Source organism: Metopolophium dirhodum, chromosome 4 (assembly GCF_019925205.1).
Source record: "Metopolophium dirhodum isolate CAU chromosome 4, ASM1992520v1, whole genome shotgun sequence".
In the NCBI taxonomy this organism is placed as follows: domain Eukaryota; kingdom Metazoa; phylum Arthropoda; class Insecta; order Hemiptera; family Aphididae; genus Metopolophium; species Metopolophium dirhodum.
In genome coordinates, this window is record NC_083563.1 from 35730853 (window position 1) to 35749725 (window position 18873).

At 34.7% G+C, this 18873-nt stretch overlaps 1 protein-coding gene across 1 annotated transcript in view; it reads right to left on the reverse strand.

Moving 5' to 3' along the window:
• Positions 1-5336, reverse strand: part of LOC132943677 (RNA-binding protein 24-like) — a 42232-nt gene extending 36896 nt beyond the window's left edge. Inside the window, exons 1-2 of the mRNA XM_061012719.1 lie at positions 4431-5336; positions 172-298 (exon numbers count right to left, since the gene is read on the reverse strand). Of these exons, the coding sequence (XP_060868702.1) occupies positions 172-298; positions 4431-4712 (409 nt within the window). The 5' untranslated portion in view covers positions 4713-5336. The remainder of the gene's footprint in view (positions 1-171; positions 299-4430) is intronic.
• Between the last annotated feature and the right edge of the window lie 13537 nt (positions 5337-18873).

Below are 18873 nucleotides of genomic sequence, written 5' to 3' on the forward strand. Positions count from 1 at the left end.
TAACGATAACGATAACGATTGTAATAATGATAAATTTTTGTTACGGGTCAAAACGGTCAGTACCCGACTGCGATTAACTTAACCACGATCGCACTATTAATTTTTTTAAACACATACTCGTATTATATTATATTATAAACGTACAATGACAATATTATATTACTGTCTTACCTGGCTGTAAATTTCCTCGAGGTTTTGCTCCAAGTATGGCCAAGTTCACGTTGGCCTTCCGCCCGTCGATGATTGGGTTCGGTTCTTTGCACGCCCTCTCGGCCGCCGGTCTGTCGCCCATAATCACCTGCGGAGTAAACCGAATATCGTCGTCGTATCATTATTATCGTTGTTATATTATTCTGCGAGCCCGAGGTGAATTCCCGGGGAAAAGGGTGATTTTCTGGGAGCCTGCACACTTATATCCAACTCATGCAAAATATTATATATATGTAGGCGGTGGGTGAGCTGCAGGGGATGCCGTCGAGGGTTGTGTATAGCTGGACACGGAGCGGCGGGAGGGCGAGGATATAAAGTTCGAAGGGTAAAATTGAATTACGTGTCGAGAGCGAAGGCAAGAGCTGCAAGAATATAATAATAATATATATGTGGTGTGCGTAGTGCGTATACCTATATGTACAGTACGACGGAATCCGAGGGTGGTTGTGCTGCGTGCAGCGTGCCCGGCGCGAGACAAAAGTATAATATCATGTACATATATGTATTATGTATAACCACGGTAAAAGAGCACTTGTGTGTGCACGACGAGAGGGTGGGACTTTTGTAACGTCACATGCACAAGATACTACGGCGAGGTTGTGACGCGCGCGATTGTTAATATGACGTAGTCACGCGCTTCCGATTTTTTTTTTGTTTTTCATTATTCGTATCGAAAAACCCCGAAACTCGCACACCGTATTAATACGCGGTGCGTGCTGCTGCTGCAGTGAGGGGCGGCCGTCAGTGGTTATTCGTATTTTGTTCGCTCTGTACACCATAGTCAGCCCGACGTACGCTATTAATAGTTGTGTGCATATAACACAGCGATGTGTGTCGCACGTATATAATAATATGTGCCTACACGACTATATTCGTACATACATATTGGACTGGTTGTACGCGTATAGAGTCGTCTTTTTAGGCACTCCTCGGGGACGGGACGCGAATATCCTTTCGACACCTCTATAGCACGTGACGGCGTCGGGGGGGGGGGGGGCGGGCGTAGCGGAAGTAACTGCGACCGGCGCGCGAGAAAGGAAGTAATGGAAATAAATGTCGTCCCGAGGTCGTCTCCCAGCGGACTGGGCGACGCAATTATGCCGTCGCGCGCCGGAAAAGCGATTTGTGCACGGGCGCGCGACTATTACGTTTATTATATACGCACATATTATACGTACAATATAGACACGTAAATGTATATTAATGGACCTCTTGTGGCGTATTTTAATCGACGCGGTTGGCCATCACCAGCACCACCCTGTATGTATTTATAAATATAAACGTGCCGTGTGCCAGTCGTCGGCATTGGTCGCATCACGTGCCCGTACCGAAAACTCGACGCGCGATTTGTTTTTCGTTTCACCGTCGATTATTACATTCGCGGCACATGCCGAACGAAATCGGGCGATAGGCACGTTGGAAATGTAACAATACAATATTAGAAAAATAACGAACCGCAGTCGTGAGCGCGAAGATATCGACAAAACCCAACAGGGTTAAAAGGCGTTTGGAAAAAAAAAATATCGAATAATAGTTGCATTGAACTGATATTATTATACAGTTTACTATACAGTTAGGTATACCTCATATACTATGCGAATTATATATGTATATAAAACACTTAAGTGAATAATAATGGGATTTATTATTAATTATTTTTGTTTTAATTTTTTATTCGATTTTAATGAGAACAAACCAAATCTTTTGTCTCCCGCATCGAGTGTTGTGTATACGTTCCAACACTTCGTTGCGGAATGAAAAGCGAAAACGTTAGCAATATTCACCCTTTACCGCGTCTCTGCTTTTCATTTTTTTTCTCTCTCTCTCTCTCTCTCTCTTTCTCCCCCTCCCTCCCTCTCTCTCTCTATCGCCATTATTTGTTTGTGTGAAACTTTTCGTAATGTGCGCAAGTGGTTTCAAACGTCTCGCTCGCATTATGGCTGTATATTATTATTGTACACTTATGTGTTTGTGTGTGTGTGTGTATATATAGTACGTATACATTATACGCTTTATACACGTATAAATGTATAATATACGTATACCTACGACTCTATAGTGCGGCGCCTATTCTACTAAAGTACGAACACGAGACTTGTTGTCAGTACGCGAACACGCGAACTTAATAAACTCGCATTGTGTCATTCGTTAATAATATATTAATGAATGATAAGTTGTACATGTAATGATGACGCGTCATATAGGTACAACGATGAAATAAAATCTTAATCAAGTTATTGGGGACCGGCCGATCCGTCGGGTTTTTTTTTTAAAGTGTTCGTACCTATATAGTAGTGGTTAGATTGATAATCCGTCTCATCTAGCGGCAATTTAAATCACAGGGCCTCGCTTTCATATTATCGTAATATCGTGTATAGTAAAAATGCACTATAATCCGACTATATTTCCTTTATCATCTTATTATTGACTCTGCTGCAGTATATATTATTATACAGGGTGTTTCACTTCGGAAAACCACGGCGGGCCTACTCGTACGATCATCACACGAAGGCGTCGGTCTACCAGTGTTATGGCCGTCTACGGTATATACGCACCTACATAGCTCGCATGTACCTCGATCGGTTTCCTTGACACAGTCGTAACAATACGTTATAATATACAGGTATAGGTTATGCATAAAACACACGCACGCAAATATAAAATATACATATTATAGTGAGTACAGCGACTGACGGACATCATCAGACACGGGGACGTGATCAGACTTTTGAAACGAGGTGAAGTCTGCAGGACGGGGAACCCGCGGAAACGGCCGCGTGTTCCATCGGACCAGCCGGCATTATAATAATAATAATAATAATAATAATTCTATCACGAGCGCGTGTACTCGGGCTGACCGTTTGTGATAGGCGTATTTAGGTACAGCGTAAAACCGGCAAAGGTTAGCAGGTCGCCCGTTCATCTAGGCGGCGGTCGAACGCTCTGCACGTCGACAGAACGCAAATCTTTCGACAGGGATTACGATATTGTGCGACGGCGGTAATAATATATTGTTAATACGCGTATAACCGAACAAACTTATGGTAGGTAGCAGGTATGCGGTATAGTAAAACAGTTTACCGCGGCCCAAACTATCCGCCGAAAGTTTTCGTGGATCTGACGACACACGCATGCGCGCGCGCTCATCACGTAATGCGTTTGTTATAAAACAATGTTTTACGACCTGATGATTATACGAATATTATGACGATATCATTATGATATCGCCATCGTCTGAGGGGACGTCTTTTTACTACGACGGACACCGGCGGCGGCGCGACAGCTGCCGGTTTTGAAATTGTTCTCGCCGTCCTCATTATTTCTATCAACGAATCGGCACCGATTTGCGCATCGATTTTCGTGATTCTAGGAATACAAGGCGTTGCGGAAGCTCACGAAATCGTCCGGGGAACACAAGTCGAACAATAAGCGAGTTAATTATTAAAAGTGGGACGGTGCGACAATGAGTCCGGCGCGCGCTTGGTGTTTCGTTTCTTTTTTCATCGTCAATCGCTCGAAAACCGTCGCCGTTTTTTTGCCAGTGACTTTTTGATAACATCACACACACACACACACGCACACACACACACACACACAAAATACAAGTACACGTATACGTACGCGCACTGGCCACACATGACATATTCTACACGCACATATAAACATATATATACAGTGCGTAGACACACACACACGTGCACACACACACACACCCTAAACATCTGTCGGACAAACACAAACACAGCCACACGCGCTGACGCACTATAGCTGCCGAGCACGAAAAATTACAATATTTAACGCTATTATATTATTATTATGTATACCTACATGATATACAAAAACAACGCGTGTTACGTATACATTATTATGTTATTGTCGTCTATATTATTGCGCATCTGTCTATTAGGAAGGTATACCCAAAGGATTAATTTCGATTTTCGACTAGAAAAACAAAAAAAAAAAACAAATCGAAATGCATTGGGGCACACCCCAAGTGTTATCGAACGAGTGAGGACTTTCCCGTTTAGAAGTGTAGCTTGGCCCCACATACGAGTCTGTACCCTCCCACCATGCCAAAAATCAAACCTGTACCAATACTAGTTGCTAGCCTGCTAATAATGTGGAATTGAAAAATTTAAACGACGTTACTCTACTCGATTGCTGTTTGTGATATTTTATTGCGTAATTAAAACGTAGTGGTCGTGCAGTTGTATACTCACGAATCCGTAGCCCCTGCTCTTGCCGGACTGTCTGTCCGTGATGACGACGGCCTCTTCGATGTCGCCGTACACCGCGAAGTGATCCCTTAGCGACTTGTCGGTGGTGTGGTACGGGAGTCCGCCTACAAACAGCTTGGTCCACGTGGTGTCCTTTTGCTGGCCACCGCCACCGCCGCCGCCGGTGCCGGGTACCGCGGTCAGGCTGGCCAGACTACCGACCAGACCCTCGGCCGTACCCAACAGGCTAGTGTCCGGATTGGTCATTGCACCAGACATCAACATGACGATCAGCGACAAAAGTTATTGTACGTATATGGTATTATGAGGAGCTGACGCTGATTATGAATCACAATAATTATCCACGAGGAAGAAATAATGTAATGTGAAAAGACGCTCGTCAGTGCGTATTAGGTAATAATTATCGGGACGAACGAAACGAGCGAAAAATGATCGGGGATGAAAAAAAAATTTGCGTAACGAGATAAAACTTTTGAAATAAAAATTAAAACAGAAGAATTTATTTTTCCAAAAAAAAAACAAACCAAACAAACAAACAAACAAACGAGCAAACAGCGATGATGACTAGCACCCGGACGACATGTTCGCGTGACAACGTGTGGTGCAGTGGCGCGCGTGTGCTCGAGTGAGTGACGAAAATAATAATAATATATGGCTAGAGTGACCGACCGTGCAGCGGCGCGCGCGGTGCGTTGTGTTTTATTATTACTATTATTATTATTTCGACGAGACGGAGCGAATGAGCGGACCGCGGACCGTGTGTGCACCAGAAGGGATCCCCGTAACGTCACTGACTGCGCGCGCTGTCGCTGTCGCCGTTGCCGTTACCGTCGTCGTCGTCGTCGTCGTCGCCGTCGTCGTCGTCGCCGTAGTCGTCGTTACACGTCCAACTACTCCGGCGGGGCCGTCTAAATTTAGTACGCGTACGAGGCCTCGTTCGGTTCCCCTCAGGCGTGTGCAGCTGTTCCGGCGGCGACGGGGCTCCTCCTGGCCCACCGCCGCCACTTCCCTCCCACTGAGCCAACCACCGCCCCTCACCCGACACCCCGCCACCCACCCGTCGCCTAACCGATACAGCCGCCCACGCCGTACACGTATACTATACACTTATATTGTTATTGTTACGGCCGCCGCCGCCACTGGGAACGCTCTGCTCCGGCTGCTTGCGGCCCCCGCTTGCCGGCAGCGGCGGTGACGGTGGTGGCCGGGCGAAAACGGGAGTCCACTCCACCCCGCCCGGCACACCCGAACCACCAACCGTCACCGTTAACCCGACCGGGAGAGCGGCCGCGCGCGCGTGCCCACCCGACGACGTTGTGCGTTTTAGGCGCGGGCGCGCGCGCGCGCAACCCTCGACGACGACAAAGCGCGCCGTATACACCGCCGCCGACAGACATCATCCCGTAAAACCCGAGACCCCGACGCATGGCGTCCGTTTCCGCGCGCGCAAAGGTTTAGATTAATGTTGCGCGTGTAACCCCTTCCGACCATGGTCGTGGTCATCGCGTGAGCGGGTGGTAAACGCACGCACATGCACATATACTACACAACAATATGACGCATATAATAATCTATTGTTATAATATTATAATTTGCACGCGTGCCCGACATTGTTGCCGACCGACTAATCTCCTCTCCAACTGACCGCCGATAATGTCGTATGCGACTCGCGATCGGCGTGGTCGGACTGCGATAAATATGTATTGATTTATATGATTTTATTTATACAATCTCGACGGTTCTACGATATAATATACCGAAAATTATTTGAAAATTGACGTATCGGCCCCTACCGATGTGTGATTGAATGATTCACAATTTGAATCACCGCAGATGATACATTATCAGTGTGTGGAACGGAACACTACCTATGTACCAGTAACAGTATTACAATAAAAATTGTAGGTAAAGTAAGATAAATTAAGATACTATTGGTACCTATATATTACTATATTATAGTATTAACAATATAATATTAACAACCCCTAAGGACGTCCTATTATAGCAGCCGAGTTCATCTATTTCTCGTTTTAATTCCTAGGTTATAATACCGGGCTCCCGTGGAAGCTTACGGTTTCTATTAATGCAAATTTTGAGCCGCACGACGGTCTCGGTGTAAGAGGGGAAATCTTCTGTACCTCATAAACCAAGGGACCTTTAAGCATATCCTTGTAAGGTATTGCTCTGGAGAATTCAAAGTTGAAAAATAAAATATACATAGGTAGATTACGTTAAACGTTAAAACTCCGTACCCTGCAGCCGTACACCTTATTAAATTAATAATAATATTATATAATATTGTGGTCTCGCGGAATACAGATAATAAATAATAATTTATGATATTTGCTCGACGTATGTACCTAAACCTATCGTGAAAATATTAATGTTACAATTATTATCCATTTTTTTTTTCTATTATTATCGCGTATTATTCCCGTGTATAATACCTATATATCATAATATTATCATAATATTCTATATAGCAATAACGCGCCGTCGTATGTGTCACCGCCGTTTTTGTTATTCTGTACGAACGTCAACAAAACGTTTTCCGCGGATTTTCCGACTGTGCATCCACCTCACCACATCGCCGCCATGGCACCGTCCCGCGACACGGCTTGACGGCTCCAATTATTACTATTATTGTTGTATAGTTGTTGTCGTTGTTGTTGTTATCATTATTGTTATTACGTTTCTATAATATATTATGTACAATAGCTCACCGACCGGCAACGGTGACAATTATTATTTCATCACGCGCGCTTGTATACGAGCAGCCAACGAAACAATTGGGTTTCCCGAGCGTTTGTCATCACGAATTTGATTAATACATCTCAACAGGGTTGTCGTGTCTTAGACGCAATATTTTAAACAACTTGGTTCAACACACTGTATGTCTACAGAGTTTGTATTCAACGTTTCGTTTGAATTATTCTAAGACCGACCGAACAATTTTGTTTTTACTTAGCAATATTATAGAACCGTTTGAGTAGGTATCATAATAATAATTGGTAATTATTTATGACATTTAAAAAAATTTTACGGTTTTCGTGAGACACTATAACACCGTGCTAACACGTTGCAATATACTGTCTTGCAATACTTTTTTGTCTTAACTCATAACGAAAATTAAGCACATAAGCTCAAACGGAATGGCACACGTATAAATAAGTCACTATCAGTAAAATATTTTAGGGCATACGTAGGTTACATGCATGAATAATATATAATTTCTAAAATTGCTGTGGAAAATTAAAACTTTAAATGCTTATAAAATGTACACATCATGCTTATAACATGTATATCATTGTTATTTTTTGACCGCTACAATAGCAACTTATTAGAAACCTCGAAATACATTTTCAAACTTTTTGACCAAATGAACAATTTTTTTTATCGATATTTATAGAAACAAAGCACTAAAATAAATGGAAAATATCAAATGTCTATAAATAATTTAAAAAGAGTGAAAATATTTTTAAAATGTCATTGTGTTCAGAACATGAACGAATAAATATTTAGTGAAAATATCAAGAATCTACGGTTATTCGTTTTTGAATTACAATAAGGAAATAAGAAAATCGTTAATTTACGGGTGAATATCGATGTAGTAAAAATGTTTAAGCTCATAAGGCACCTTGTACTCAATTTCCAAGTTTTTTGACAGAGTAAAAAAATTGTATATCGACAATAATTGAAAAATAACTAAAAAGTTTAAAGTTTCTCATACCTACCTAAATAAATAGGCAATACTTAGCTCAAAGAGAGTCAAAATATTTTGATAACTTTATCATTGGAAATGGTCATATAAAATTTGGTAAAAATTTAATGTATCTATACGATTATTTGTTTTTGAGTTACACCAAAATATCAAAACAAATTTCGTTGAAAATTCCAGTTGTTGCTTATTTGTTTTTTTTTTGTTTCATTCTACGCTTTTGAACATGACTTGGAAATTAACTACTATAATAATATTATGTAATTCTGTTTTAAATCGTATCCAATAGTGAAATACTTTTAATCAAAAATAAAATGTATAACGTTGTTTATGAAAAGCACGATAGCTGCTGCAGACCTAAATAGTTTATTTCGTCGATAACATAAAGTTTTGAACACAGTTAAACTGTTTTATACAAAAAAAATACTTTTTTTTTTTCCAAATGAATAAACTCCAATTTACATTTCAACCATGCTATTACTACTCGTGATATACCTATAACATTTTTGTATTGTTTAGGTGTACATATTCCGAGTTATGCATAATATAAATAATATAGTACCTAATACTATATGGTAGTATATAATATTATTTTAAGATTTAGCGTAGCTCATAGGTTCGAGTCAACAAACAAAATTGTTTAAAAATTAAAACTAAAAGAGTTCAAGTTAAATTTGACTATTACTTTACATTATAGCTTTTAATACAAGTTAATAGATAATACGATTGCGTATAAATAATATATACAGCAATAAATCCTTATATAATATAGGAAGTATTAAAAATAAAAATATTTTTTGTAAATATTATATACATAATATGATAATACTAATTTTGTTTGTTTTTTAGATTTAAATTATATTTATAATAAATTTTACTCTTTTATGAGTAAAAAATGTAGTACGCCTTGTTCATTTACTTGGTGCTTACATAAAATGTTCTTAAATTCAGCCCGGGGTATTTGTGAGGATTAAAATGTAAATTTTTCGACTGCGTTTCCGGTCCTGTTTGACTTTGTGTCCGTACTCAGAATAGTACTCGCATACCGACGTTATATTACAAACGTTCGAAAGTAGATTTTCGCAGAAATAAGCGTTACCCCGTTAAAATTCAATCGTTTTCACATAAGCCGCCCTTTTGTTCCCTTGTTAAGTTTTTTAGGTATATACAAAATATATTCAGAGTGATTCCGCCAAGCATACTCACCCTATTTTTCTATTAATAATGAATTTATTCAAATTCGGATTTATGGAATTTTCAAATTATATACTCAAAGACCGCATTTTCAAATTCTTGAATTTTTTTGTATTACTTAAGGATAGTGTTCTGTGGTGTTACAAACTTCTGTTTTATTAAATTAGGAACCCAGTTTTTTTACTGTAAATTATTTGTTGGATATTATTTTGAAAATGTTGATGTACCTACTTAACCAACCTATTTATAATTCCAAATTTAACATTTATTAAATTACTAAGTTTAATAGTAGTTTAAAATGTATTAACACTTTTATACTAACGATAATAATCTTTAAAAATAGTTTAGCAAAAATATGCGAAATAGATGCAATATTGGATTTAGCATTTATTATACTTGAACCATTCTTACAAATCATGAATGTTGATAGATTACTGACTAATATTAATTTTTCAATTTCATCACCCCCATATCTTTCCGAACCCATTATCATGGAACTATTATGCCTACTGCCTAGTATACGAAGTTAAAAAAACTCGAAAACTACTCGTTCTAGTTTTGATTCTGACATGTTCAAAATTTACAGTAGAAATAATAAGGGAGATACTTATTTTAAAAACTGAAATTTGCATTATCACATGAAACTCCTTAAGTAGTAAAAAAATCTCAAAATTTGAAAATATGGTACTTAAGCACCTATATGCTATATATTTGAAAGTTCCAAAATCAGATTTCGAATAACTGAATTATTAAAGAAAAAAAAGGTTTAGCACACTTGGTGAATCACGCTGTATGTACTATAAATGGTTGTGTTGTTAAATTCAAGTAATATATTAACTAACTCACATTAATTTGGTGCCTTAAACAATTTCACGATGTTATAACTCATAGAGCAGTTTTTGTAAGAATTTTTTACTAAACAAACGAAAAAAATTTGTTTAAATATACAATTACATACGTTATTTAAGTATTAAAAAGTCATGACACGTTTAAAAAATATTTACATTTTATTGGTGTATGCGGTTTATTTCATATATATTTTAATTCAGTCCAAGTGCAGTATTCGAAATTTGGCAACGATAACACTTTTATGCATAAAGCGCGGTATTAAAAAAAACACAAATCGTATACACATTACACACTAATACATGCATTGTGCACAATGGTCTTCACAGTTTACAGATGTATAGTACATCATTACTTATGTGAAATGAACAACTTTATATATATAATAAAGTTAAATGTATGCTCTATTGCAGGATTTTTAGGTACATGAACTGCTTTTGAAACCAAAAACCTGTAGTCCCGGTTTCACGTGGACAAGGCGGCCTAGAACTTACCCTTCGGTTTAAATTGCCTGTGTTTACTTTTGTAACTAAGTATTTAATAGCTATAAAATAGGACGATTGAAAGCTTTACAATCTCTATAGAGACCTCTAACGAACTTTGATTAATTAATTCCAGTCAATATGCAGGGGAGGTAATATTATAGTGTAGATATACATTATATATAATAATATTATAATATGTTATAATCCTATATAGTATAGTAGCTATAGTTAATTATTTCGATCAGCCGTATATCTAGGTAGGTACTTTGTACTTAAATAAATATACTTATATGATGTAATGATGTACCGCGTTAACGTCTATTGCTGTTTTCTGATTGGTTGAATCATTCAAATAATTTAAAATCCACTACAAAACCAAATAAATTTTTTTTTTAGTTTATTTAATTAATACAAAACTGTACATGTATTTAAAAAAAAACGTAACTACATTTATACAGGAAAAACTCATAGTTGAATAAATGCAAACACCATAAAAATTGTTGAATTATTGTTCAAAGGAGGTATTCAGATATATTATATACTTCTTAATACCGATTGGACGAAAGATGAATAGTTCGTTAATATTGTAGTATTGTACGCTTTGAATTTGTTTATAAAAACAAATTACTAAAGTGATGAATAAATTGCAGTATTACCATGCAGTTGTGATAGACGTACGATAGTAATAAAAGTATATGCGTGGCCGAGCGAAACGATTGAGCAGCCCTCTCGTATTTATTATAAAATACGTTCTATGGGTAAACATTTAAAATTGCGAAGAGATCGAGCAACACCCGTTTGTGTACACATTCTAAGATAAATAAATTACGGTCATTTCGCGGAGAATGTTTCCTAAAAGCGCTACTCGGTTTTCTTGATTTGACCACCCCAATATTTTCTTTGCAACTACTTAAACGCAAATGTTTACAAAACCCGTCGACATTTCTCTTGATATAAATAAATGGATTGCATTATTTATATAGTCTATTTTATTGCCATACACAAATTAAAAATGAAACGTAATTTTCATCACATTTTAGGCTGTATTCTGACGAAAGAAAACGTACATTCCGAATAACTGTAATTCCGAGGTAATAAATAATATATAATGCGATTCTTTTAAAGGCATACAACTCTTTGAAAGTTATAAATGTTCAGATAATTAATTTTTTTAGATCAATTAAATGCATTATTAAACATCATTTTTTACTTTTTTTGAATAACTGTTTTTTTTTTTCAAATTTTGAAACAAAAAATTTTTTGTGAGAATTCCGTGCATTAGTTTTCATCATTCATGTATAAAAATCGAATTTCGACTGAGTATTACTAATAAGTTATAACTCATAGGTACCTATTTTAAGTATGAATAATGAATATGAGTGAGTAGGTATAGTGAACTAACATGTTGCTGGGTATCACTCCTCACAGTTCATAAAATTGGGTAAAATAGGTAAGTACTTTGTACTATAATTAATTATTAATAAATTACTCGCATGAAATTTAATTTTTAAATACTTAAATTTTTTTTAAAAAAAATCTGCTTCAGAAATATAAGAAATTAAACTATTTAATTATTGTTCAAAAAAGTAAAAACTTGAAAATGATTTTTTTTTTTTACAAATTGTATTTTGTTATGAATTAGTTAATTAAGGGAGTTAGTGTTTACCTTTAAAATAATTTCCATCTACACAGCTCCTTGGTATGTTATGAAGACATGAATTAACGTTTATTTATTTTTTTATAATCATCGAATTGACTCAATAATACAACAAAATATTGACCTGTTCGTTATTATGTCAGTGAAATGGAGCTATAATAATCGTATTTTGACGGTATAAAAATTAACGAATGTACATTTTTATAACATTATTTAATTATTATTATCTCCCTTCGAATCGATATAACTACAGATCACGGATGGTTACTGTTTTTTTTGTTTGTCATTTGTATACTATTCTCACAAAAAATATTTCCGAAATGATTTTGACATGTGATACATTTGTTGTAGGTACACCTAATATAGATAACCTATGGGATTTGGCATTGGATTTTTTACCGTCCTTTGAAATGACGATAATACCTACACACACACACACACACACACACCAGCTGGTTGAAAACAGCTTTAACCTATAATTATATTGTAATTATTACGATTTGTACTCGTTCAACATGTACGTATATAAAAAATACACACACACACACACACATATATATATATATATATATTATGTTAAAATAAAAAATAATAATAAATTAATGTATATTATCCAACAAAGTTTCACAGAAAAAAATGAATATTGCATCGTGAAATGTAAAAAAAAAAAAAAATATCGACCATTATCGGAACGAAATATTTTGTTTCAAATTCAAACGGATTTTAATATTTTTTTACAAGTGATGAAATACCGCGCACGTAAAACATTTTGAATGGTTTAATGAATATAATATGACGATACATCGTCGTAACACGTGTAATTTGAATGGTAGACAATAGCTTATGATCTACAGTGGGCACACAAAGGTCACATATTGCGTGCATTGACCAAGTTAGTGTAGACGATATACATTAGCGTTCATGTACCTATTTGAAATTATTTTATTACTATACAACGCATAGGCGATTGAGGTCATTTCGAATAGGTAGGTACAGTATTTGAAAAATAATATTAACAGCGTACTTACTATATTATTACTAATGTACACCGAAAAATCCATAATACAGCACGTTCAAATGTCTACGAAGGTTTTAACGTTTAACTAAAATCAATTGAATCGAAATATATGTTATTTATATATAATATGGTTTGTAGCGTAATAATTGAAATATTCTTTTTTTTTTTTTTTTTATCAAAATTGTGAGTAGGTACCCAAATACCTCTATTTAATTTATATTTTTAAATTTATTAAATTGGATTTATAATTAGGTCCGCTAGCTATAGCACATCCTAAACAAGCATATAATATTGATTTACCGGTTACAGTTTAGTATAATATATAATGTCTGATGTTCGATCTACTTTGAAAAAATAACGCTATATAGTTGTCACAATTTCAAGGGTCTAAAACGGTTACAACTAATGAATATTTCTGGCCATTAGATTTTATGACAAAATTGAATGTTATATATTATGTTTAAAAATATGAACCATAAATAATAATATTCAGGAAACTGGTTCTAAATCATATATTGTATTGTGTGGGGTTGATTGACCCGACGAAACGGCGATGTTTGAAAAACCGAAAAACTTGTTTTGTATACATACGAATCCCCCTATGACACTCATTGTTTGTTTTGCTGTCTATATATTGTATGAATAGATTAGATCGAAACACGCATAATGTGCATTATGCGTGTGTTTCGAAAAAAAGGGAAAATTATTGTTAGGTAGATATTATAGGTACATAATACATGGCGACGTACAAACTATTTCAGGATCGAAGTATAATATTTCGGATATTAAATGGGTTAGCTTTTCGACGATCGACGTACATAATAACATGATATTAAATTATATACTTGACATCATTATCATTCAGTCGGGTGTTTCTGTACAGTTCTTTTTGGAATATAGACGCAACAATATTTAAGCGAATTATCTTGAATCTAAACGTTTGTATAGGGAACGTTATACTGGCTGTCTTGTACTTTCAACTATCATCGGAACAAATTATACAAATCCAATAACGCGGGTATAGGTAGTTAACATGATTAATAGTACCTATTTAAGTCGTCGTCGTCGTCATAATAATGTCAATTTATGATATGTATACCTACACAGCTGAAAATGCTATGTTATTCGGGAATAATATTATAATACTCAATACCATTGGGGATTTCAGATTTAACTTGTGTATAGACACTATATTATGCGCGTGGCTGTGCTTATAGGTTCATGTACCTACTAATGATATAATATAATAATATAGAGAACAATATCGGAATAATATGTAATAATATTATGATCTGCTGCGATGAGGTCTTGTTGTAGGTTTTGGTCGTCAAAGGCGTAATACGAGTAAATGGCGAGCAATCATTTTACCGAGAAATCAAATTGGATTTCTCAGAACTTAACCACAGTCAACCGATATTTAACGAAACCGCAAATAATTACAAACTACGACTACAGGTACACGGCGCAACTTGATCAACTTTCTAGAATTTATAAAAAAAAAAACGACGAAAACGTGTGTACGGTATAGGAATAGCTAAACGAACATCACATTTTACAGAATGTGATATCATGTCAATATCATAATGTTGTAACGACAAAATATATATAATATATTTTAAATATAATCCATCTGTGGTGTAGGTTACACCGCACTTGCACCACACAACATACTATATAGGTACCATACACATTGCGTAGGTAGGTATGTATATACACTGAAAGTATATTGTGTGTGTTATACTCATATCGTACGCTTTGTCATGTGCACATTTCGGTACAAAAGGGGAAGACAATCATAAATTGTGATAAAGTACACATTGTCACTAATAAATATAATATATTTTTTTATTCTATCTCAATTAAGAACGGCATACACACTCAGATAAGGGAGTCCTCGGCGCAATTAAAGCAAATATTATAAGACAAACAGTATATGTCACTCGCGGTACGTATAACGTGTGATATTGCAATGTATATGCTATTATAATATTGTGCGCGTGTAATAATTACAGCGTGGAATACATATTATTATGATCATTTATTACCATATACGACGATATAATATTATGTTATAATATCATAAAGCGTACAGTATTAAATTATTTGCGATTCCTCCACGGAGAAGAAACGACTCGAGCATCGGGTAAAAACTAATTGTTAGTGTTTATTGTGTCACGAACAGTCTTATTGAGAATACCGTTACAAAACATATTATTCAACAAATTCCGAAACGGGCATTTTTTGTTTAGTGACTGCAGGTCATACGGACAATTTAATTAAATCCCGATAGGGTTTGTATAATATTATTTAACTGCACTCGAGGATCGATTAATTGATATGAGTTAATACACAACATTTTTCGGGGCAGAACTAAGTCCTCTGGACCATATAACTACAAAATATAATCGTTAACGGTTTTTGAATATTCATATTAACAACAATTAAGAATAATTATTAAAGTCAAACCAAATGTAAAACTACAATTCTAAAAATAATTGGTAAAATATGTAAGTATTTATGATTTACAATAAAAAAGTGAAATATTAATATACCTACAACCTACAGTAGTAAATATGTAGACTGTAAAAAAAATCTTTCAAATAAGTCTGGTTTTAATTACATAACTTAAGAGATGTAAAGTATCTAATATGACAATTAAAAAATAATTTTAACTTTTAAGCATACAAATATGTTATTTGTCCTGCATGTAAAATATATTGAAAATATAAGTATAATAGTAGATTGTGGCCTGGTGTGATGCGTGGTTGGCCTCGGTCGCAACTCAGCCGTTGCCGCTAGTTCCCGGATGGGTGACCACCCGGGTTTTAGTGACAAATAATACAGTGACCTAAGCTAAGCAACTGTACCCCTACAGTAAAAACAGACTAATAACTATGCAGTTGATGCCTTAGACAAAATAAAATAATATATTGTTATAAAGATGGTCGTGTTTTGAGTTTGAGTGTGTCTATCGTCATCATTTATCTATCTACGGTTAATATTTAGGTAATATGTTTTTATGTTTAATATTTCAATTGGATCGACGCGTGTTAAACATTCGATCAAAATAATATAATTTATTGCACTATATATTATTCGCTCCCGCCATGATATCAAACCAGAAAATAATTTATGCGTAATGATTTGTTAAATGTGTATAGCAAAATATATATAGGTGCCGATATATAAACATATAGGACATAGGTATTATAATAATAATATGGGCGTGTAACGTATGTGGGTACGCAAAAAAGAGACAAATAATATTATAATAATGGCGCATGTCCTGTGACGAATGCGTCCGGTGGTGATAAAATATGATAAAATGTATTTATTTTTTTTTGGAATGTAAAAATTGTTATACTATATTATATTGTATACATATAAAAATATAATATTCCTATATTATATTATTTATATTACGTGCGTCACAGAATAATAATGAGCAAAAAATAAAACGTTCGTATCATATAATCAACCGTATATCAGCTGTTATTATGCGTAATACAAATGTATATATGGCGTATTTTGTATGATAATTATTAATATTATGTTCTTTGTGCTTCATAAGTACACTCAATAAGTAAGACGCATTCTTGACCATGCAACTACAAATTGCAATATTGGTAGGAGCGTTCGGTGAGAAAAATTTTGCCTGAATACATGTTTTCGACTCGTCATCATGAGCGCGCGCTACCTGCAAGTTTAGAAAACACGCTGCTTAAAAATACTAAGGTATTTTTTCATTTAATAACTTACAGTAATAAATTGGTAGTCGATATTTAATTATAATAAATACATACAATGTACGATAGGCAATATTGCCAATATTACACCTCATATTAATTATAACCTCAATGTAGGTGTTGCATAGACAGATGTAATACGCTATATTGATAATATTATAGATATACAAACGAAAATATACGTTAACAATAATATTATAATGCGCTGTGATATATGCTTTTAAAACATTTTTTGAAAAAAATATATTTTAAAATTGTTTTGCTCGTTATCTTGTATTGATCTAGTTTGTATTAGCGATGAGATGGAGAGAGGCGGTGGTTAAAAATTACGGAAACACAGGAATATTTATGCTAAGCCAGTGTTCGACAAAATGTATTTAACCGTATAGATTAGAAATATTTACAAAATATATATTAAATCAGCATTTTTTAGACTTAATATAATTTTTCCAAAATATACTTTGGAATTGTTATGCTATTTATAGATATTTTAATTGTTTGATGTTTTTTTGATTTATGTACGTAATTAATATGATTTGTAAGTAAGAGGTCATGCAAATGTAATGCAATGTACCTTACAAGTTGTTCTTATAGCAAAAAAAAATATCAAAAATATACATTGATATAAGTAATATTTTGTTTTTATAAACGTGTTTAAAGTTAAAAATGTGTAAATATGTTGTTAAAAATGCATGAAATTTTTAATTTAAATACCTAAGGTTTGATTTAATGCAATTTAATTCAAGATTCCTCGTATGTGTTTTTTCTGTAATTAAAATAATTAAGATTAGGTAGCGAAAATCCACCTTCCATTTTTATGAGTGTTTGAAGTTTAAATTTAAGTATAATGTATAGGATTCCATTATAGTATGTTTTCACCAAGATATACGTGACGAATTAGCACAGTATGTCCTTTCGATTATAGCTGCATACTACTTGCATCCCTAAAAAAGGTTAATTAAACAGGTAATAAATTCAATAGCCAACACTCATCAAAAGTCGATAATCTTACAATAATTATTTTTTTCAACCAGCAATATAGCATATTTTTATGATAATTTAATTACAATTTTTATGATTATTATTTATTTAAATTATGATTATGATTAGCTATAACCTGTATAAGCAACTAAATTTGTATGTGATTATTTTGTATGTACTCAACATTTACATGACAATTTTCCAAACATATTTTTAATGCCAATTTTAGTAGGTATAGCTAGTAGGCCGTGTATCATGACTATTTTTGTTTGCTTTTTGAGTTTTTGGGAAATTATAGAAGAAAATATAGGAAATATAAAATATGGTTATAGTATTATTCTAGTTTGTTAAATTATTATATCGATGGTTAGGGACGCAACTACGTTTAAAAAAAAAAGGATCACAGTGGTCCGGGAGGAGAATGATATAAGTACCTTTTTCTCTGAACCTTTTTTATTCGGAAGCTACTTACACTTACTGATTATAATTTCGGACGCAAATAGTACGCACTGCCGATTATGTATATTATAATATAATATTTATAAAAAAAATCGACTGGCATTTTCACCGAATTTTATCGCATTGTAATCCCGTGTCCCACGCCACCGTATAGGTACTATGGTCGGGTCCCTAAGTATACTTCGGTTTGGAATGAATATTTTGAAAAGGTAAATGACGTGGAATAGAATGTACGTATATACATATACTGCGCATATATCGGCGTACTGACGATGTCGTAAAAATCAATGTTTACAATATGCTATATGGTTCGGTTTATTT